Source organism: Oryctolagus cuniculus, chromosome 1 (genome assembly GCF_051225735.1).
Source record: "Oryctolagus cuniculus isolate XC-2025 breed Fujian yellow rabbit chromosome 1, ASM5122573v1, whole genome shotgun sequence".
Lineage (NCBI taxonomy): Eukaryota > Metazoa > Chordata > Mammalia > Lagomorpha > Leporidae > Oryctolagus > Oryctolagus cuniculus.
This window is the reverse complement of record NC_142867.1, coordinates 99,310,971-99,334,563: the sequence shown is the minus strand read 5'-3', so window position 1 is coordinate 99,334,563 and position 23,593 is coordinate 99,310,971. Positions and strand designations below refer to the sequence as shown.

General features: G+C 38.2%; 1 protein-coding gene across 6 annotated transcripts in view; it reads left to right on the top strand.

The window, feature by feature from the left end:
- CWF19L2 (CWF19 like cell cycle control factor 2) overlaps positions 1-23,593 on the top strand; it is a 167,777-nt gene that overhangs the window by 81,125 nt on the left and 63,059 nt on the right. For all 6 annotated transcript variants that reach the window (XR_016234260.1, XM_008261932.5, XM_089333346.1 and 3 more), the window contains 2 exons: positions 18,577-18,693; positions 21,005-21,142. Coding sequence is in view for 5 of the 6 variants with exons in the window: in XM_008261932.5 (XP_008260154.3) it covers positions 18,577-18,693; positions 21,005-21,142 (255 nt within the window). In the remaining variant the exon portion in view is untranslated. The remainder of the gene's footprint in view (positions 1-18,576; positions 18,694-21,004; positions 21,143-23,593) is intronic.

The following is a 23,593-nucleotide window of genomic DNA, read 5'->3' as shown; positions in this document are numbered from 1 at the left end:
CCTGCTGTTGGAGGAGCCTTGGAGGCTTGAGATGGGTGCGGCCTGAGAGCTCTGCCTGGTTCTTCCTGGTTAAGGGTGTGCAAAGGTGACACCCTCAGGTTATGCGTGGTAAATCTCTCTCTTTTTATTTATTTATTTATTTTATTTATTCAGGGGGTAAGTAACACAGCAGGGCAGAGCTGTGCAGAATTGATGGTATTTAGCTTCCAGTCTTTGGCTCCTCTGGACTCCCACTGGGTTGCCTAGGCTACTGAATTGTAGTGACTCAGTTCCTTAGCTCTCCCCCATTGATATGTAAATCCAGAGAGGAGGCCTGCTCTTTGTCTCTTGGGAATTCTTCAAGCCTTGCAGCCTTGTAACCTTTGCATGGTTAGGGGGAAGAGAAACCCGGAAGCTTTTTTTTTTTTCCTTCTTTCCGGTAGTGAGTTTGCTGCACTTTCCAGCCCCCCTCTAGATTCTGACCCCCGTTTCCCCACCAATGTCTCGGGCTATTGAGCTCACCTCCCCTTCCAGCGCCGATGTGTGGACTCGGAGCCCTGAGCGTCCCAAGTCTCCCCACTGTTGTCTGTGTGGCATGCACTCCCCTTGGAGCACTGGCGCGTAGACCCTGGGGCTTCTGCGGCTTGGTCCCGCGACTTGGCTTCCACGCGGTGGGCGACCTTGTTCTCCCAGTAGGTCCTCCGATTCAAGGCTGCTCCATCCAGAAGGGTTTCCTCTGCAATATTTTCCTGGTTCTTTTTTCTGCGGCTACCGTAACTCCCCTTTTATTAAACTAAATTTTCCCGGACTATTGGTGCGCGCCCTCACTATTCCGCCATCTTGGCTCCGCTATCACCATTATTTTTGAATCCTATCTCCATTTCTGTAATCTTACCAAAGGCAAAATTATCTTTTTTCTTATTTTTTTATAAAGATTTATTTTTTGAAAGAATTATTTATTTGAAAGAATTATAGAGAGAGATAGAAACAGAGAGACAGAGAGGGAGAGGTGTTTTCCTTCTCTGGTTCACTTCCCAAATGGCCACGACGGATGGAGCTAAGCTGATGTGAAACCAGGAAGCCAGGAGCTTCTTATGGGTCTCCCACGTGGGTGCATGGGCCAAAGGACTTGGGCCATCCTTTGCTGCTCTCTGAGGCACATTTGCAGGGATTGGAAGTGGAGTAGCTGGGACTTGAATCGGCACCAATATGGATGCTGGTGCTGCAGGTGGGGTGTTAACAAGCTGTGCCACAGCACCAGCCCCCAAAATTATCCTTTTTATGACTACTATCTGTAGGATTTATTTGTATGGCATAAAAGTTATCTTTAGTATGGCTATGTATTACCCTGGGTGGAAGTATTGACCCAGAGGCACCAGTCATTGGTAGGAAAATACTCACATGATTATAGACCATATTTAATTCTTAATGCTTTCTGGGGTAGTCGTAACAGTTGAGTTTTGGAATGAAGAAGTGTGTTGTGGATTATCTGAAATTTTGAAAAGAACTCTGTGATACTTAAGCCCTGACTAATTGTTTTCTTTACAAAAGGAAAAATTACCCATCAACAACTCCCCTCCATCAGTTTGCTTCTCTTCCCCAACATGTTGACTAGTTTTTTTTCATCACTAAGTTTGCTATCAGCATTTCATTCTTTTTTTATTTCTTCTACACAGAACCTTTTATTTAAGGAATACAAACGTCATGGATTTTATAAATTAACTTTAGGAACATAGTTTTTCTTACCACTGTAACTGCCCTTCCACCCATACTCCCTCCCCTCTTCCTCATCCCACTCCTATCCCTATTCTTATTTTTTTACTAAGATTTCTTTTCTTTCTTTCTTTTCTTTTATTTATTTGACAGGTAGAGTTATAGACAGAGAGAAAGAGAGAGAGAGAGAGAGAGAGAGAGAGAGAGAGAAAGAAAGAAAGAAAGATCTTCCTTCTGTTGGTTCACCCCCTAAATGGCCGCTACGGCCAGAACTGCACTGATCCGAAACCAGGATCCAGTTGCTTCCTCCCCATCTCCCATGCGGGTGCAGGGGCCCAAGCACTTGGGCCATCCTCCACTGCTTTCCCAGGCCACAGCAGAGAGTTGGACTGGAAGAGGAGCAACTGGGACTAGAACCCGGTGCCCAGATGGGATGCTGGCGCCACAGGCGGAGGATTAACCAAGTGAGCCACAGCGCCAGCCCCAAGATTTATTTGCAATAAACGTTATACATATATGATTAACTTTATACCACGTATAGAGTTCCACAAATTGTATATAAAAAAAAAAAGTTGAGACAAGGACTGTTCAAAGTCCATTGTATTTCAAAGTGTTAATTTCACTTTTTATTGATTACCTTTTAGGTGCTCTATTAGTTCTCACAGATCAGAGAGAATATATAGTATTTGTCCTTTTTGGGATTGGCTTATTTCACTAAGTATGATGTTTTCCAATTTTACCCATTTTGTTGCAGACAACAGGATTTCATTTTTTACTGCTGTATAGAATTTCATGGTGTACATATTCCATAATTTCTTTATCCAGTTTCTGTTGGTGGGCATTAGGGTTAATTCTACATCTTAGCTATTGTGAATTGAGCTGCAATAAACCTGGGGGTACAGATAACTCATTTTCATTTGCCTTGGTAAATTCCCAGGAGTGGGATGGCTTGCCCATAAGTCAGGTGTCTATTTAGATTTCTGAGGTATTGGCATACTGTCTTCCACAGTGGGTATACTAGTTTACATTCCCACCAACAGTGGATTAGGGTACCTTTTTTTCCCACATCCTGGCCAGCATTTGTTGTTTGTTGATTTCTCTATGAAAGCCATTCTGACAGGGGTGAGATGAAACCTCATGTGATTTTGATTTGCATTTCACTGATGGCTAGTTATCCTGAGCACTTTTTTATGTGTCTGTTGACCATTTGGATTTCCTCTTTTGATAAATGCCTGTTTAAGTTGTTTGCTCATTTCTTAATAGAGTTTTTGTTGTTATTGAGTTTCTTGATCTTTTTATGTATTTTGGTTATTAATCCTTTATCAGTTGTATAGTTTGCAAATAATTTCTCCTATTCTGTCAGTTGCCTCTTCACTTTGCTGAGTGTTTTTTTGCAGTGCAGAAGTTTCTCAGTTTGATGTCATCCCATTTGTCAATTTTGTCTTTGATTGCCTATGCCTCTGTGGTCTTTGCCTACGCTAATGTCTTGTAGGGTTTCCCCAATGTTCTCTAATAATTTGATGGTATTAGGTCATAGATTTAGGTCTTTAATCCCTTTTGCGTGGATTTTTGTGTAAGGTGTAAGGTGGGGGTCTTGCTTCATACGTTTGCATGTGGAGATCTAGTTTCCCCAGCACCATTTGTTCATGAGACTGTCCTTGCTCCAGGAATTGATTTTAGCTCTTTTGTCGGAGATAAGTTTGTTGTAGATGTGTGGGTTGATTTCTGGCATTTCTGTTCTGTGTTTCCATCTGTTTTTGTACTAGTACCAAGCTGTTTTGATTATAACTGCCCTGTAGTATGTCTTCAAATATGGTATTGGGATGCCTCTGGCTCTTTTTTTTATGATTTATTTTATTTATTTGAAGAGTTGCAAAGAGGTAGAGACAGAGAGAGAGGTCTTCCATCTGCTGGTTCACTCCCCAGAAAGTCACAATGGCTGGAGTTGAGCTCCTTTCCCAGGCACATTAGCAGGGAGCTGGACTGGAAGTGGGTCAGCCGGTCTCAAACCCTCGCCCATATGGGATGTTGGCACTTCAGGCCAGGGCTTTAACCCACTACACCAAAGTACCAGCCCATGGCTTTGTTTTTGTTGTATGAGATTGATTTAGCTATTTGAGGTCTCCTGTGTTTCCATATGAATTTCAACATCATTTTTTCTAGATCTGAGAATAATGTCCTTGGTATTTTGATTGGTATCACATTAAATCCATAACTTTCTTTAGGTAGTATGGACATTTGGATGGTATTGATTCTTCCAGTCCATGAACATGGAATATTTTTTGTGTCTTATTTATTTCTTTAATGTTTTGTAATTCTCATTGTAGAGACTTTTGACATCCTTGGTTAAATTTATTCCAATATATTTTATTTTTTTTGTAGCTGTTGCTAATGGAATGGATCTTAGAAGTTCTTTTTCAGCCATTGCATTGTCTATGTATACAAAAATTATTGATTTTTATCTGTTGATTTTATATCCTGCCACTTTATCAAACTCCTCTCTGAGTTCCAATAGTCCCTTAGTGGAGTCTTTTGGATCCTCTGTATATATAGAATCATGTCATCTGCCAAGAGGGATAGTTTGACTTCCTTCTTCGATTTCTTTTTCTTGCCTAATGGCTCTGGTTAAAACTTCTACGACTGTATTGAATTGCAGGGTAAGAGTGGGCATCCTTTTCTGGTTCTGGATCTCAGTGGGAATGCTTTCAACTTTTCCCTTTTCAATAGGATGCTGCCTTTGTGTTTGTCATAAATTGCTTGATTGTGTTGAGGAGTGTTCCTTCTATACCCAATTTTCTTAAAATTTTCATCATGAAAGGATGTTGTATTTTACCAAGTACTTTCTTTGCATCTATTGAGATAATCATATTGTTTTTTATCTTTCTTAATGTGATGTATCATATTGATTGATTTGCTAATATTGAACCATCCCTGCATATTTGGATAAATTCTGCTTGTTCTGAATGATCTTTCTGATATGTTGTTTGATTTGAATAGCTAGTATTTTGTTGAGGATTTTTGCATCTACATTCATCAGGGAAATTGGTCTGTAATTCTCTTTCTCTGTTATATCTTTTTCAGGTTTAGGAATTAAGGTGATGCTGGCTTCATAGAAAGATTTTGGGAGGATTCCCTCCCTTTCAGTTGTTTTAAATAACTTTAGAAGAATTGGAGTTTTTTTTTTTTTTTTTTTTTTTGTTTGACAGGCAGAGTGGACAGTGAGAGAGAGAGAGACAGAGAGAAAGGTCTTCCTTTTACCGTTGGTTCACCCTCCAATGACCACTGCAGCCAGCGCACTATGGCTGGCGCACTGCGCTGATCCAATGGCAGGAGCCAGGTACTTCTCCTGGTCTCCCATGGGGTGCAGGGCCCAAGGACTTGGACCATCCTCCACTGCACTCCCGGGCCACAGCAGAGAGCTGGCCTGGAAGAGGGGCAACCGGGACAGAATCCGGTGCCTGGACCGGGACTAGAACCCAGTGTGCTGGCGCCGCAAGGCGGAGGATTAGCCTAGTGAGTCGCGGTGCCGGCCAGAATTGGAGTTCTTTAAATTTCTGGTAGAATCAGCAGTGAAGCCATGCCGTCCTGGGTTTTTCTTTGTTGGGAGGGTCTTTATTACTGATTCAATTTCTGTCTTGGTAATGGATCTGTTTAGGTTTGCTATGTCTTCATGCTTCAATTTAGGTGGATTTTATGTGTACAGGAATCTATCGATTTCTTCTTGGTTTCACAATTTGTTGGCACATAGCTTTTTGTAGTAATTCCTGATGATTCTTTTTATTTCTATGGTGTCATTAAATTTCCTTCTTTTTCTCTAAATTTATTGATTTGAGTCTTCTCCTTTTTTCAGTTAGTTGGGCCAAAGGTGTGTCATTTTTTTTTTCAGTAAACCAGCTCTTCATTTTGCTAATCTTTCTTTTTTTATTTTGTTGTTTTAATTAATTTACTTTTTTCTCTAATTTTAATTCTTTCTTTTCTCCTACTAGTTCTGGGTTGATTTGCTGTTGTTTTTCTAGGTTCTTGAGATGCATTGATTGCTCATTGATTCTATACCTTTCCAATTTCTTGATGTAGGCACCAATTGCTGTAAACTTTTTTTTTTAAAGGTTTATTTATTTATTTGAATGCCAGAGTTACACAGAAGGAGGAGAGGCAGAGAGAGAGAGAGAGAGAGAGAGGTCTTCCATGCGCTTTTTCACTCCCCAGTTGACTCAACGGCTGGAGGTATGCCGATCCGAAGCCAGCAACCAGGAGCCTCCTCAGATCTCCCATGCAGATGCAGGGGCCCAAGGATTTGGGCCATCTTTCACTGCTTTTCCAGGCCACTGCAGAGAGCCGGATCAGAAGTGAAGCAGCCGGATCTCAAACCGGTGCCCATATGGGATGCTGGCACTTCAGGCCGGGGTGTTAACCCGCTGCGCCACAGCTCTGGCCCCTAATTGCTGTAAACTTTCCTCCTGACACTGCTTTTGCTGTATCCAATAAGTTTTAATATGTGGAATTGTCATCTTCATTCATTTCCAGAAATTTTTTGATTTCTCTTTTGCTTTCTTCAATGACCTGCTGTTCATTGAAGAACTTGTTGTTCAGTATCTATGTGATTACATATCTTCTAAAGATTCCTGAGTTGTTTTTGCAGCTTCATCCCATTGTGGTCAAAGAAGATGCTGATATGATTTTGATTGTTTTGAATTTGCTGAGACTTGCTTTATGGCCTAGCATTTGGATATACTAGAGAAAGTTCCATGTCTTGATGATAAGAATGTGTATGCTACATCTGTTAGATGTAAAATTTTGTAGGTATTTGTTAGGTTCATTTGGTCTGTAGTATTGGTTAACTCCATTGTTCCTTTGCTTGTTTTCTGTCTGGTTGATCTGTCCATTGTGGAAAGTGTGGTATTGAATTCCACCATTACAAGTGTACTGGAGTCTAAGTTTCCATTTTGATCCATTAATATTTTATAAAGCTTTACTTATTTGAGAGGTAGAGTTACAGACAGTGAGAGGTTGAGACAGAGAGAAAGGTCTTCCATCTGTTGATTTGCTCCCCAAATGGCTGCAATGGCCAGAGCTTTGCCAATCCGAAGCCAGGAGCCAGGAGCTTCTTCCGGGTCTCCCACGTCAGTGCAAGGGCCCAAAGACTTGGGCCATCTTCTACTGCTTTCCCAAGCCATAGTAGAGAACTGGATTGGAAGAGGAGCATCTGGGACTAGAACTGTCGCTCATGTGGGATGCTTGTGCTGCAGGTGGAGGATTTACCTACTGTGCCACGGTGCTGGTACCCCATTAATATTTCTTTTAAATAACCAGGCACCCTGGAATTGAGTGTGTGTACATTTATTATAGTTACATCTTCCTGTTGAATTTATTCCTTAATCATTGCATAGTGCCCTTCTTTGTCTCTTTAACAGTTTTTGTGTTAAAGTCTATTTTGTCTGATGATAGGATGACTACCCCTGCTTTTTTTGCTTTATGTTAGCATGGAATATCTTTTTCCTTCCTTTCATTTTCAGTCTGCATGTATCTTTGTTGGTGAGGTATGTTTCATTTAGGCAGCAAAAAATGGGTTTTGTTTTTTAATCCATTCAGCCAGTCTGTATCTTTTACCTGGAGAGTTGAGGCCATTTACATTCAAGGTGACTATTGATAAGTAATGACTTGGCTTTGCAGTTTTTCCATACTTAATCTTATTGTTTGGTTTGGATTTCCTTTGTACTTTTAATGGATGATTTTCTGCCTTCATATTCTTTTCTAATGATAACTATTTTTTTGTGTTTCTGTGTGTACCACATCCATAAACTTCATTTATAAGGCTGGATGAGTGGTGAATTTAAAAAATTCTTCCAACTTCTGTTTGTTCTGAAACTTCTGTTTGTTCTTTATTTCACTTTCATTCATAAACGAGAGCTTTTCAGGGTACAGTATTGTGGGTTGACAGTTTTTTTTCTCTTAAGATTTTGACTATGTCTCTTCAGTTTCTCCTGTCCTGCAAAGTTTCTAATGAGAAGTCAGCTGTCAGTTTAATTGGAGACCCTCTGAAAGTAATTTGGCATTTCTCTCATACACATTTTAGAATCTTTTCTGTATGCTTTACTGTTGAAAGTTTGACTACAGTGTTTCATGGTGAAGATCTTTTCTGCTAGGTCATGTCTACTAGGAGTTAATTGTGCTTCCTGTATTTGCAGTCCCTTTTTTTCTCCAATTTGGGTAGTTTTCTGCAATTATTTCACTAAGTAGGCCTTCTAATCCATTCTCTCTTTCCACAACTTTAGGATTCCTAATACCCATATGTTAGGTTGTTTGATAGTATCTCATAAATCTCAACATTGTGTTTAATTTTTTCCAATTCCTTCTTTTTCTTCTTCTTCTTCTTCTTCTTTTTTTTTTTTTTTTTTTGGTCTTACTAAAAAATTCCCAAATATTTGTCTTCCAGCTTAGCTATTCTTTTCTCCCCAATTATGTTTGTTGTTAAGGCTTTCCACTGCATTTTTATTTGATATTTTGAATTTCTTTTTTAATATTCATTTTGATTTCTCTTCAATATATCAGTTTCATGGGAAAATTTTTTACTCATATCATGTATGCATTTCTTTTTTCTTTTTTTTAACCCAGAAACCTTTTATTTAAGGCATACAAACTTCATGCATTTCATAAATGCTATTTTAGGAACATAATGATTCTTCCCACTGTGTCTGCTCTCCCACCTGGACTCCCACGCTTCCTCCTCTTCCCTCTGCTATTCCCATTCTTGTTTTTTACTATGATCTATTTTCAATTAATTTTATTACACATGTGATTAACTCTTTACTAAGTAAAGCATTCAACAAATAGTTTGGAAAAAAAAACTATTCCTCTACAGTTGAGACAAGGGCTGTTCAAAGTCATTGCATCTAAAAATGTTAATTTCACTCCTGTAGATTACCTTCTTGCCTTGGTTGCTGGGTATGTACAAGTGTTTCTGCAGCTGGTATGAATGTCAGGATGGCTCCTTTATCTCACCCATTGCTGGATGTGCACACCCCGTCTGCTACGGGTGCCTCTGTTGACAAGATGGCTTCTCTCCCTGCTAGTTGTTGGGTGCACGCACAAGAAGTGCCATAGCTGCTATCTCTTTATGTCCAAAAATCACCTGCCCTTTCTCAGCCAGTTGCTGTGTACCATTTTGGGTGGCATGCAGAGAGAGAAATGTGCTGCTTTTTTTCCCTGCTTCACCTCAGGGCTCCAGACTGGGTTCACAGACTGTATTATCTATTGGGCTCTCCCTCCGGCTATATTACCAGTGGCATGGGCAGCTGCCGTCTGTGATCTCACCTTGCTCTCCTAAGCTAGGGCTTTCTCTGGCCCTGGCCTACTGTGGTTGTGTGTTGTGTCCGTGCCCGTTGCTGTGTGGCTGCACCTTCCACACAGATCCATGGCATCTCTACTCCTTCCAGAGAATCTCTACTCTAGTTTTCCCTCCAACTCTTTCATGACTGCACTTTTTCCTAACCACCCCCCCCCCTTTTTTTTTCTTTTACCTTTTTCCTGTAGCATAGAACAGTCTGCCTTTTCCCTTTTCTACCATCTTGGAATCCCAGTGTTTTTTCAAAAGCATAATATTTAACAATATTTGAGGACATAGAGAATTCATTTTATTCTCATTAAAATTCTAGAAATTAAGTATTGTCATTTCTACCAGTTTTTTTTTTTAAAGATTTATTTATTTGCAAAGTGGAGTTTGCAGAGAGAGAGAGAGAGCGAGAGGGAGACACAGAGAGATACATTCCACCCACTAAATTCACTCTCCAAATGCTTGCAATGGCATGGTCTATGCCAGGCCGAAGCCAGGATCCTGGAGCTTTTTCTGGGTCTCCCATGTTGGTGTAGGGGCCCAGGCACTTGGGCTGTCTTCTGCTCCTTTCCCAGGCACAATAATAGGGACCTGGATCAGAAGCAGAACAGTCAGGACTTCAACTGGTGCTCTGATTTGCGATGCTGGTATTGCGTGTGGCTTAACCTGCTGCACCACAATGCTGTCCACTTCTCCCAATTTTTTTAAATAAATAAAATGCAAGATGAGTAATATTTCAATTAAAGTTTGATTTGGTTTTAAGAAATAAGGTGAGTGTAATTTCTAGCTGTTTAAAATAAATAGGAATGGACATTCTGATACAGCAGGTTAAGCTACACACCCATCTTGTATGGGAATGCCTTGGATCAAGTCCAGCTTTTGCTTCTGATCCAGCTTTTTGCTAATGAGGCAGCAGTTCAAGTGCTTGGGGCCCTGTCACTCATGTGGGAAAACCCAGTGGAGTTCTGGGCTCCTGACTTTGGCTTGGTTTATCCCTGCATATTGTGGGTTCTTGGGAGGTAAAACAGTTGATAGAACCTCTCTTTTGTCTTTCCCTCTGACTTGCAAATAAATACACGTTAAAAAATTATGTAAAATAATTGCCTTGACTTAGATTGATGAGATGATGTTGGAATCTAAAATGAAACTCGTGCCAAGATGTTGAAACCCATTCATATGTGACAGTTATGCAAATTCTAAGCTAAAAATATTATACTGCCTAGAAATGCTCACATAGTTCTGTGGATAAATTTCCACTGAAGTGATGTTGGATATGGGCAAATTGATGTGTATGTTTCTTTATTTTTTTATTCTTAAAATCACTTCTAATTGTAGTAATACGTGTTCTTTGTTGAAATGTGGAAAATGCAAAACAAAAAAAAAAATCCCTCCATTTCTTGTCTGTCTGTTTCTCTCCATGTTAAATATATTTACACAATTAACAAAGCAAAAATGCAAAACCATCATTCACATTCTTTGTATTTAGTTTTTGTTGTTTCCCACAGGTCCATCACATATGTGAACACAAACATAATTTCATAAAATTGTGATCATACTGTTATTCTCATTTTTCCTTCCTACTCTCAACAATTTTTTTTTTAAAGATTTTATTTATTTATTTGAGAGGTAGAGTTACAGCCAGAGAATGGGAGAGAGAGAGAAAGTCTTCCATCTCCTGGTTCTCTCCCCAGATGGCCACAACAGCTGGAACTCTGCCAGTCCGAAGCCAGGAGCTTCTTCCAATTCTCCACGTGGGTGCAGGAGCCCAAGTGCTTAGGTTATCTTCCACAGCTTTCCCAGGCCATAGTAGAGAGCTGGATCCGAGGAGGAGCAGCTGGGACATGAACCAGTGCCCTTATAGGATGCTAGTGCTGCAGGTGGAGGGTTAGTGTACTGTGCCACAGCACCAGCTTTGGCTTGACAGTTTTTTTCCATGCTGCACAGTATTTATAATTAAATGCAAGTGCAATCATATCATATTCAGTATCTCAGTAGTAGAATTTCTAAAATTTACTTAAGGAGAAATTCAGACTGACTAACTTTTTTCTGTAAAATTGTCTCCCAAATACTCTTGTTTAAGTTTCTCTCAGCATTTACTCAAATTTCTGGTCATTCTCATCAGATTCCTTGCCTTAGTCTTAGCAGCCACTTTGCTTCTTAACTCATTGGAAAAATAGAGACGGTAACTATGAATGTTTCCTGTAGGTAACTATTCTTTCTGAAAATTGATCTTCCTGCTTCTCTTACTTGGCAGTGGGGACAGTGAAACCATTTCCCTTAAGGCCGAGCTCTTGATCTCATTCTTTTTCTTCCCTCTGGAGCCAGTTCCTAATGGTTATCTCCACCGTTGTGTGGAAGCTTCTCTCTGTTCCTCTCTTTACCTTCTTAGTCTCTTTGTCCTTAAATACACAAGCAAAAACAATTAAACAAAACAAAACAAAATGAAACAAAAAACCTTACTTTTCTCTGAACAACTTTGCCAAAAGGAGTTTCAGGCAGAGCAACTTGGGTGAAGGTGCAAAGGTGAGAGCTTTAGGGATAGTATATTTTCTTTTTTAAAGATTTATTTATTTATTTGAAAGGCAGAGTTATGGGGGTGGGGGTGAGGGTGAGTGGGGAGTCTTCCATCTGCTGGTTTGTTCCCCAAATGGCCGCCACAGCTGGTGCCGTGCTGATCCGAATCTAGGAGCCAGGCGCTCCTTCCCGGTCTCCCACATGAGTGCAGGGTCTCAAGGGCTTGGGCCATCCTCCATTGCTTTCCCAGGCCATAGCATATAGCTGGATTGGAAGTGGAGCAGCTGGGTCTCGACCTGGGTGGAGGCTTTACCCGCTACACCACAGTGCCAGCCCCAGGGAAAGTGTATTTTCAAAATGGCGTATTCTAAATATCCTCAGAGTATTGGTATGAGTGAGAGAATGAATGGGAAGAAGAGGTTAGATATATAAACAACTATCAAATTTTTCTTCTCATCGTCTTTTTCTCAGTTTCATGGCTTCAGTTAACATTTCTGTTCCAATAATAGCTCTTAAAGTTAAAGATACAGAGTTGGGTCTGGAACGTCATTTATTGGATGTGATCCTTAGTAGCTTTCTTAAAATGTAACTGAGTAATGCCTGTGTCAGAGGATGTAATTTTAATGTTAAAATTAAATGTGAAATATTGTAGAACCTTATAAGATTATAGTACTAGTTTCTGAAAGTTATATTAGTTTATTTTTAATTAGAAAAAATGTAAAGCACTGTTTATATTTCATTGCTTCTGTGAAATGAAATATATTGTTATTAAATTTATGTTTTAGTCAATAAATTTTGAATATAATGACTTTTGCAATAACTTTAAAAGTAATTGTGCTTATTAAGTGAAGCAAACAAAATATGCCTAAGAAGACTATGATATTGAACAAAGCCATGATGATAAGTTTATATGAAAAAGTAAGAATGTCCCAAGAATTTATAGAAGAAATGGTGTAAATCCTAGGCAAGATTCAGTTAAAGAAAGAATTAAATGAAAAGTAACTAAACTATTACAGCAAATATTTACTGACCACTTATTTTATGCTTAGGCATTATTCTGAATGCTTTACCTGTGTTAATTTATTTGATCCTGAAGGCACCTTATTTTTTTGCTTTACTTTACAAATGCATACATTATGGTAATTAAATACTTGCAAGGATATGTAATGAATCAGGATTAGAACGGATATTCTGCCTCAGTAATATATATATACATGTATACTCTGTTGCCTGTGGCATTAGCCAGTAACACATGAGACAAAAGGAAAGATACCCAAACACCGATACAAAATAGGAAGAATATCTAAAAACTGAAATAGAAAGCCAAAAATAAATAGAAATGATGAAAATGCAAGAGTTCCTTTTGTGAAAAAACTAATAAAAAAGGGCAAGCCTCTAGGAAGGCTGATCAAAGTGGCTGGGGGAAGAGGGAAGACACAAACAGTAATCAAGAATAGAAAAAAAGGGGACATAGTTAGAGCTGTGTCAAGTCCATTTGGAACCTTCGTGGGATCAGAAAAAGATGTCTCCTTTGGCCAGCTGTAGTCCTGTGAATACTTTTGTGCAAACTGAAAAGTAACCTTGATCTTGAATGCACATTTCAGTTACTATAGTATAGCTTGCTGCTCTGTCTGCTCACTGCCTTGACCTAGTACTTGTATGTAGTGCACAATCTGTTGTCTTGTAATATGATTATGAATGTAATTAGATATACAGAAGAGATTGTTCAAAAGTCATGAAAATACTAAGAATACTATTAACAGCTGCTGATATCTTGATATTTTAAAAGATGAAAATGGAAATAGATGCTTCTTAGTCTTGGGTGATGACAATTTGTGTAATACTATCATGAACCTCTCAAAGTTCATGGACCACTGGTAGAAAAATCTGATATAATGGAAGAACTGTGCTTTATTTCCCAAATACTAGAAAAGATTTCCAAACATTTAGACCTTTTAATTGACTCAAAGCATTATATGCTAGTGCTAAAAAGCCTGTATCAAGTAATTACTCAATTTATAACTGCTTAATTGTTGTTACACTGTGAAAGCAACTATAGACAATATGTAAGTATCTGAGTATGGCTGTGTTCCAATCAAAAATTATTTATGGACCCTAAATTAAAATTGCATATCATTTTTGTCATGAAATGTTACTCTTTTGATTCTCCTGTAACTGTTTAGAAATATAAAAACCATTCTTAGCTTGTGGGCTGAATACAAACAAGTAGCATGCTGGATTTGGCCAGTATGCCATACTGTGTTGACTCTGATATAGATTCTTAAATGGGTCCTACAATCTACATTAATGTGGTAGTAGATTAAGAATTTATTCAGTCTTTCTGGTCTCCTCAATATTTCTCTCTGGGCACTCAAAATGGAAAAACTTAGTTTAATTCATATTATTAGACCTGAGGGGAAAAAAATGGAAAAGCGGGCAGAAAGGGAAAGTAGAAGTATAAATAGGTTAGCTTTTCGAGAATAATTAATCTTTCTGAGTCACCAGTTAATTATTAATTCCATTTATTCAGCATTTGTATAATACAAAATTGTGTGCAGCTTGGTCTTTGGCTTGGAAAGCTGAGAAGATAGTTAAATTTTTAATATCCTTTGGGTTAAGTGGAAATTCAGAATGACTAGACCTGGAGGTATGTTTTGCTGGTAAATTGATTTGTTTGTTACTATCAATGTAATGATGCAGTTTGTGGGAGAAAACTGTTTATCTCCTCACAAATATGCCAATAGGGAAAGTTCATCCCTGGTTATGTCGGCAAAATGATTTTATGACATTAAAGTGTTTTGTTTTCTCTTTTCTCCCTTTAAAATAAGAATTCATGATTTCTGTCAGTTAAAGGACTATTTTATGGATAATGAATGAATGATCCCAGAACATTTCTAGATTTGTTAATGAAAATGTCCATATAAAATGTTTATAACATATCACTTGGTTTTGATGTTTTCAAAATATAAAATCCTGCATAGTTATCTGCAGCTGTTGGGGATTATTTAAAAATCTAGAGCATTTGATATTCATGAGAAAAGGGAAAGATTTTGTAAATGCTCTCTAGTTATAAAAATTGTGTCTGTTTTCTTTGGAAAGCACTAATCTCATGGATGATGAAAATGCTTTTGCATATTTTCTGTATAGAATGAACTTCTCTCTCCCTCTTTTTTTTATTTTTATATTTATTTGAAGGACAGATTTACAGAGAGGAGGAAGAGAGAGAGAGAGAGAGAGAGAGAGAGAGAGAGAGAGAAAGAGATTTTCTATCTGTTGGTTCACTCTCCAGATGGCTACAACAACTGGGGCTGTGCCAGGCCAAAGCCAGGAATCTGGAATTCCTTCTGGATCTCCCACACAGGTGGCAGGGCCCAGGCACTTGGGACATCTCTGCTGCTTCCCCAGGTTCATTTGCAGTGAGCTGGATCAGAAGTGGAGCAACCGATACTTGAATATGTGCTCATATGGGATGCTGGCAACATATACAGGTGGTGGCCTAACCCACTTCATCATGATGCTGGCCCCTGAACTTTTCTTTCTATCTTTTTTATTTTGTTTGTTTGTTTGTTTTTTGTTTTGTTTTGTTTTAAAGCCCTCCCTCACTTTTTAAAATGACTGATGTATATATTTGAAAGGCATAGTTACAGGGGGAGAGAGAGAGAGAGAGAGCCTTTCATCCACTGGTTCACTCCTCAAATGGCCACAAAGGCTGGAGCTGACCAACCTGAAGCCAGGAGCCAGGAGCTTCTTCTGGGTCCCCCACATGTATGCACCCAAGTACTTGTGTAGAAGGATTTGTGTACAGAGACGAGACACCAGGGCCTTTTAACAGAAAGTAGTCTTTTATTATTTTTGCTGGCATAAGGTCCAGGTGGATTTCCTTATCCAAAAGCCTGAGCCCAGAAGAAACGGATATTTTCTTAAATATGGTTTTCAGCCTCTTTGTTTCTTTTACATGGTTACATGTATACATTTGATTAGATACTCTAACGTTACATGGTAGCCACAGGAATTTATACAATACTGTACATGCATACATAGCTACTGATAAATTTTTTTTTCTGACACACACACACTGAGTGGTGAATTGCCTGGCAAGGATTAACACCCATTGTTCTGTACTCTAAACAGAACTTGATATGGTTACATAAAAGCAGATAATAACTATAGTTGAAACATTCACAGGCAAGCAGATTACAACCACATTTCATTCCCAGGACAGATTCCTCCCTTTTTCTTCTTCTGACTTTGGGAAAGCTTCTACCACAACTTTAATCATGTCAGTTAGAAAAATATTTGATTAAAAGACAAAAGCCTCTGCCATACTTGGGATATCTTTCTCTGCTTTCTCTGGTGCATTAGAAGGGAGCTGGATTAGAAGTGGAGCAGCTGGAATTGACTTGGGCCCATGTGGGGTGACAGTGCTGCAGGTACCCGCTATACAACAATGCCAGCCCCAGTATCTTTGATTTTAATGTAAAAAGCATGGATAAAGTGTATTCTGTCTTGGGTTCCCATAAAGGGCAACTTAGGATCTTTTGTATGGGCAGGTCTAGGAAAAGAAAGTAGACAAAGGTAAAAGAGAAGAGACTAAGAGAGAAAGTAGGTTAACTTTCAGAGTAAAATTAATCTGTTTCTTTTTCTTTTTACAGATTTATTTAGAGGCCAGCTCTGTGGCTTAGTAGGTTAGGCCTCTTCTTGTGGCACCGGCATCCATATGAAAAAATGTTAAAGACAAAAGCTAGAAATAGACTAATAGTTGCTGAAAGGGTTATGGTTTAGCAATATAAATATGGTTTAAATTTTTTGGTAACCGAGCATTAGCTGTTACTAAATTCTTGATTGTCTAATTGAGCAAGAACAGACGAGTAAAATGTGCAGTAAATTTACAAAATTTATGAAGAGATAGGAAAGAAGTCTACAGCCAGATTTTGAAGGCCTTGTATACTATGTTAAAGTGCTAGGTCTTAATTCCACTCTTCAGTACTGTGGTGTAGAATTGATCGATCTGTCTGTTTATCTATCTATGTATCTATTTACCTTGTTTAATTTTACAGACCATCATGGATGAATAATTTTATAGAATACAAGACAATGAAGTACAGCAAAATGAAATAAAGATATTTGAAGTAAAAATTCCATATTTTATTTAGATTAATCAACATAAAATTACTTAAGTGGTTGCCTCAAACGTGTATAGACACTCAGTTTCTGTACTTAGCTTATTGTGGAGAAGTAACAAATATTTCATGGCTAGTAATTCTTGGATTTGCACTGTTTTGTTGGCTGTACTTGAGTGATTGATCTCCTAGGTGATACCTGGTCTCAAAGAATGGCACGATTATTTTTGTGTTTCATACAATGAATTCTTTGAGGGTATGAGTGATTCTTAGGTTCAGTCAGGAAAATCGGAAACCAAGGAACCCTGGAGTCATCAGCATTTGAGGGGTAGCTGGACATGAAGGAGAAAGTGAACATGACTTTATATTGGTAATTTGTAAGGAGTAATTCTGGTACTAGCTATAAGCTTTTTGAAGGCAGGGACTATATTTCTTCTGGCTATTAAATTAACAAATTAAGATATACACTTGAAAAATATTTGATGAATACATAAGTGTGTCAGAGAGTAAAGGCAGATGAGTCTCAGACTGCCGAATGTAATAAACAGAGTCAAAAGCTTTCAAGTCTAGGAAGATGATAGTTTAATAAATATTTAATGGTTGTGGTAACTTGAAAGTCCATAGGCAGGTTGGCTTTAGTAGTTTGATAAAGCTAGAAGCCAGATTATAAGTGTGTTGTTTATCTCTGTTATGTGGTAAGGGAACCAATACGGAGGTCCTTTAAAATATGACACTTTATTAATTAATATTAATTCATTGAGAACCATGTACTGATTAATAGTCAGGATTGTGTGTGAATGGAAGATCAATAATAGGTATGTGGTTTTTTTAAAAATCCATTTTAAAAACTAGGACATTTTTACAGGAGCTAAATATCTGTGACATGGAATTGAAATTGATTTTTTATATTTGATTCTGATTTAAAAAGAAATTATAATATGAATAATTACTTTGCCTTGTTGCACATTGATTTTTTATGGATTTATTCCTTAGTGTTATTTTTGACTCTTAGAACCTTTTCAGTAATATTTCATTTTCATCATTGAGCAAAGTTTACTGTTATGCCATACTGTGCCAGGCATGTATTGGGCTAAAAGTTCGCAGGACACAGATTATGGCTTTTAAGATATGTGGAAAATCACTTCTTCTGAAGAGTCAGAAATGGAAAGCATTTAAGGGCTGTTAATAGAATCGAAGTATCTGGAATAACATTAAAGTAGCTAATTTAGCAAATTTGTTTAGTCATCTAGTTGCTTTCTTTATTATAGTAAAGCTTTAGTAGAATCTTTAAATTTGAGAGATGTCCATTAAACATGACATCTGCTATATTAGTGATTATGCTCCCAAACATTGCCTGGTGGACTCTCTTTTGTGATGTTTAAATATTGTGTTAATGGGGCAAGCGCTTTGGTACAGCAGGTTAAGCCACCATTTGCAGTGCCAGCATCCCAGATGGGCACCAATTTGAGTTCTGATTGCTCTACTTCTAGTCCAGCTCCCTGCTAGTGTACCTTGGAAGGCAGCAGAGGATAGCCCAAGTGCTTGGGCCTCTAAACCCATGAGGGAAACCTGGATGAAGCTCTTGGCTCCTCTCTTTGGCCTGGCCCACCCCTGGTTGTTCTGGCCATTTGGGGAGTGAACCAGTAGATGGAAGATCTCTCTCCCCTCTTTCTCTTTCTCTCCCTTTTCCTGCTGTTTGGCTTGGTCCAGCCCCAATCATTTCAGCTATTTGAGGAGTGAACCAGTACATGGAAGATCTCTTTCTCTGTCTCTTCCTTCCTGTCATTCTGTCTTTCAAATAAATAAAAAAGAAAAGGTATAACATTATGTGAAAACTAAAATTTTCTGTGTTTTTTAAATACTATAAGCATTCAGCGCTCTTCACAATAATTTCAAAAGTTTCTCTAAATCTTTCCATAGAATGAAGACCAGCAGGAAGTGGTCCTTGTCAGGACAGATCAGTCTGGAAGAGTGTGGCCTGTGAACACACCAGGAAATACTCTGCAAGCGAAAGGAGGGAGAAGCAAAAGACAGATGGTATATGTTGCATATATCAGAATTGCTATTATGCCTTGAGGCTTTTTTTGCGTCAGACCACAAAATATTTTCTGAAATGTAGCTCCCTAATGGAACACTAGGTAGTAAATTATGTTATTACTTTTATTTTTAGTTATATTCCTTTGCCTTTTATAAAATGGGTTCTAGCTCCATGGTGTTTTTTTCAAATAATTGTAAATATTGAATATCTATGACAATTTTAATTTTACTTTTCTTTGAAATTTTTAAGCTTCTTTTTGCATATTTACTGCAGCTCTTAGAAAGTACCATGCTCTCCCAAATCTATTACTTGTGTTAGACAGCTAATTTAAGTTCTGGTAATGGGGCATCCATATCTAGTAATGTCTTAATTATGTAGCTGCTATGATTCTTTATACACCTAATTTTCTTTTCCATCTTCCAGTTCTGTCAATTAGTTTTTGGTACTACCTTGAGGCTTTTGAGAAGGCAAAAACATGTATTGAGTTTTCTCAAATTAGATTTTGTGTTTTAGTTTGGATAGATCACACAAGTGATAATTTAATATACAAAATAGTTGTTGATTTGGAATTTTTCTTCAAATCTTTATTATTTGCCCATTGAGTGCTTATGCGCTGGAGATAATAATTAATTCTTTCTATTTCTTCTACTGTAATAGGATTTAGGGGATTAGAGCAGAGATGTGGCAGGAGACTAGTGAAAGTTTCCATTACATGAAATGACTGAACTGTTTAGGGATTTATAAACACATTGCCAGTTAGACATGAAGACCTTTTTGAATTAAGAGTAAGGAAGTAAGATAAATTCATTCAGGGTTGGGATTTGCTCTTTGAGTGTAATAAAGGACAAAAAGGCTAGACATTTAAGTTCTAGGGGGGTGATTGAGGTCATGGAACCATGAGGTTTAAGTTAGCCAAGACAAGAATAGTAACATTGGGAACAATAGCAGGACTCTGGTTCCAAAGATCTCCAAGAAATTGAAGACCAGATTTTACTTGGAGAAGGGATTGTGAGAGCAGCGCTGGGGAAATTTGATTTGGGAGGAAATAAATAGCACTATTCTATTCCATGCCTGGAGGTGGAACCAACTGAGAAGAAAGACCAAGAATGAATTAAATAAGTATCAGAATGTTGACTTTGTTTCTAATAAAGATATTTATAGAAGAAGAGTTTAATAATTAAAAGTTAATGTCTTAATCAATTTAGCTTCTATAATAGAGTACCATAGACTATTTGCCTTAAACAATAGAAATTTATTTCTTAGAGTTCTGAAAGCCAAGGATAATGGTACTGCAGATTCAGTGTCCAGTGAGGCATATTTCCTGGTTTGTAGATGGTGATTTCACTTTATCCTCACATAGCAGAGAACAAAGAGTAAGAGGGTAAGAGGAGAAAACCAGAGTGAGGATAGGGGAGAAAGAGAAACACCTCCTTCGAAGTCTTTTTATAGGGGTATTCAGGATAACCAAGGCCGTGCCTGTGGGCTCCACTTTCATGATCTAATTACTTCCCAGGGACTTTACTTCCTAATGCTCTCACGTTGGGATCTGAACATAGGAACTTGTGGAAGATTCCAACATTAAATTCAAAGCAGTGGATTTGCTAATATTTCACCTCTGTTTCTGATATACTTACTACATCTCTGGATAATTGCAGTCTTTTATAACTAGGAGGAGAAAAGAAAACAGGCAGAATCATTTTTCTCTTAAAACAAAATTCAAAAAATAGATACTGTCATGCTCCCATCTTTGGGGAAAAGGTGAGTAGAAGGGCAGAAGGTAGAGGGAGTGTATTTTTTTTTTTTAAGATTTATTTGCTTTTATTTGAAAGGCAGTGTTACAGAGAGTACAGGTAGAGAGAGAGAGAGAGAGATCTTTCATCTGCTGGTTCACTCCCTAGATGGCCACAATAGCTGGAGCTGCGCCGATCTGAAGCCAGGAACTAGGAACTACTTTCAGGTCTCCGATGGGGGTGCAGAGGCCCAAGGACGTAGGTCATCTTCTACTGCTTTTCCAGGACATAGCAGAGAGCTGTATTGGCAATAGAGCAGCTGGGACTCAAACTGGTGCCCGTATGGGATGCCGGCAATGCAGGTGGTGGCTTTACCCGCTATACCACTGTGCCAGCCTCAAGGGATTATAATTTTAATGGAAATTCTTTCACATGGAAGCAAGTAGAATAGGGGTAAACTGGGAGAAAAGGTTGTGATATGTAGTGGGATATTTACACTTAATGTCAGATTTATAGATAACTCATTAAGAATAGTTTGGAGATTCATGTTGTCACTAAATTAATGTCTATTTTGTCATAGGTTTCAACCCATGAGGAAAAAGAAAGAGTCAGATACTTTCATGATGATGATAATCTAAGCCTAAATGATTTAGTCAAAAATGAGAAGATGGGAACAGCAGAAAATCAGAACAAGCTTTTTATGAGAATGGCATCTAAGGTAAGATGTCTTTTTAGGGTACCTTTGAAATTTGAGGATCTGGTTCTTTTCAGAGAGATTTGATGTTCTGTAATCTAGGTTTATTTAATTAAATCTTTTAAAAGACAGAAATATACATTTTGGAATTGATCTGGCTGAGAAGTAGACATGAAATTTTGTTTTAAGATACAGACTCTTGTTACTTCTATAGGATTCTAATTATATAGTCTATCTACAATTTAAGAGAGTTTTTGGACAGGGTTTAATGAACAGCAATGTGCTGCTAGTTTAGACTACTGCTGGTCTATTGTGTCTTAATGTTCCTTTAGTTCTTCATCATTATACCATGAGGGGGTAAAAGACAAATATTTGGAGTAATACATCATGAATTACAGAGAAAGCATCTTAAATTCATTTACATTATATATATATGTATATATATGGTTTTGCAAATCATTACGGGTAAGTAGAAATTTTTCTTTTTGAATTTTCTTTGCACTCTGTTATCTCTTCCATTGCAGTCACTTCCATTCCAAATGCTACTATTAAAATATTGTTATCAAAGAGACAGTGAATTTATAACAGGGTTTGACAAACTGTGACCCTCTGGGAAAAATTAACTCACTGCCTATATTTGTAAAGATTGCTTTTGTTTCAGATGATGGGGGTTCATTTGAAATCTTTTAACAGGGGTATGTTGTGATGTGGCTTATATTTTGACAGAATCTTTCTGAATGCTGTTTTTTTTTTTTTTTTTTTTTTTTTGGCCAGGCAGAGTTAGACAGTGAGAGAGACAGAGAGATAGTTATAGACAGTGAGAGACAGAGAGAAAGGTCTTCCTTCCATTGGTTCAGTCTCTTAATGGCCGCTGTGGCCGGCGCTGTGCCGATCTGAAGCCATGAGCCAGGTGCTTCCTCCTGGTCTCCCATGCGGGTGCAGAGCCCAAGCACTTGGGCCATCCTCCACTGCCCTCCCAGGCCACAGCAGAGAGCTGGACTGGAAGAGGAGCAACCAGGACTATTACCCGGCACCCCAACTGGGACTAGAACCCGGGGTGCTGGTGCTGCAGGTGGAGGATTAGCCAAGTGAGCCACGGTGCCGGCCTGGATGCTGTTTTGAGAGAGAAGTGTAGAGACAAGAGTGGAGTCTGGGAGATCACTTAGTAGGGTATCACATTTACTCAGATAGAGCCTTGGATTAGGATGGCAAGTGTTAGGATTGGAGTGATGCTGGTGCCTTATACAGAATTGGAAAAAAACTGAGAAAGGGACAAGTTTTGTGTGATGTGAAAAAATTATAGTGCTATTATAGACATATAAAGCATGAAATACCCATTAGAGATTCACATGTGATGTAGGGTCACTGCCTTGGGGCTCTGGGTAGATGTTGATCCTCCTATTTAGTTGCAGTTGGCATTTAAATGATATTGAAGGCTTTTGCATGTGGGAAATTATTAATTATGAAAATCTGAGCTTGTTTGGTAGAGAAAGGATGATTTCTGCAAATTAGACTGAGAAGGTACAGCTAGGGAGGGAAGGAGTAAAAGTTTTGAAGAGTATGGTGTTTCAGAAGCCAGAGAAGAAAGGAAAGAAGTTCTGAATGAACAGGTCAGCTGCTTCTGAGAAGTTGAGTGAGATTTTGGAAGAAGGAGAAACGACCATTGGATTTGGTAATGTGAAGGTTTCTTTGGTCACTTTGATAAATGTGGGTTTTCTGATCTAGTGAGTAGAAAAGCCTGACTATATTTGGCTCAAGAATAAAGGTGGGAAGAGTTGGGTTTAGTAAAGAGCTGATTACTGTCCATTAATTATAATAAGAAGAGGAATGGCAAAGTACTAGTGTACAGACTCTGGTGGAATCATAGGTTTGGTGATAGAAAAATGAATACTTTCCGTCTTCCAGCTTAATGAAGTGAGGTTGCCAGCTGAAAGTGGTGATGGAGAATGGGTGTTAGAGATTGGGAAGAAGATGTAAAATGATCTTTGAGTAGAACCTGTTAGTGAAAGAAAGTAGGATTGACAGACAGGAACGGAGAAACTGAGGAACCATCTGAGATTTATGGCTGTATTTTTTGTCTGCCATATTTGAATGTAGATGTTGTGTTATTAAGTCAGGATTATTATGATTTGTATTCTTCATAGTTTACCACCATTGCTTATTGCTCTATGGGTACCAATGATAGAGCATGTTTGTGTATGTTTTTTTGTTTGTTTGTACTTTGTGAGGCTCTAAAAATAATACTTGCATTTGGATTGTTTTTCTTATTAGTAATTTGGTAATAACTCTATCTTTATTTGGTCAGTTTCCCTGAGCATTTTAAATCTTTGATTTTTGAAAGTCAAGGTCAGTAACAATGTCACAGATGCTATTAAAAAAAAAAAGGTGTCAACAGAATATGACTTTCTTTTTTTTTAAAGATTTATTTATTTATTTGAAAGTCAGAGTTACACACAGAGAAAAGGAGAGGCAGAG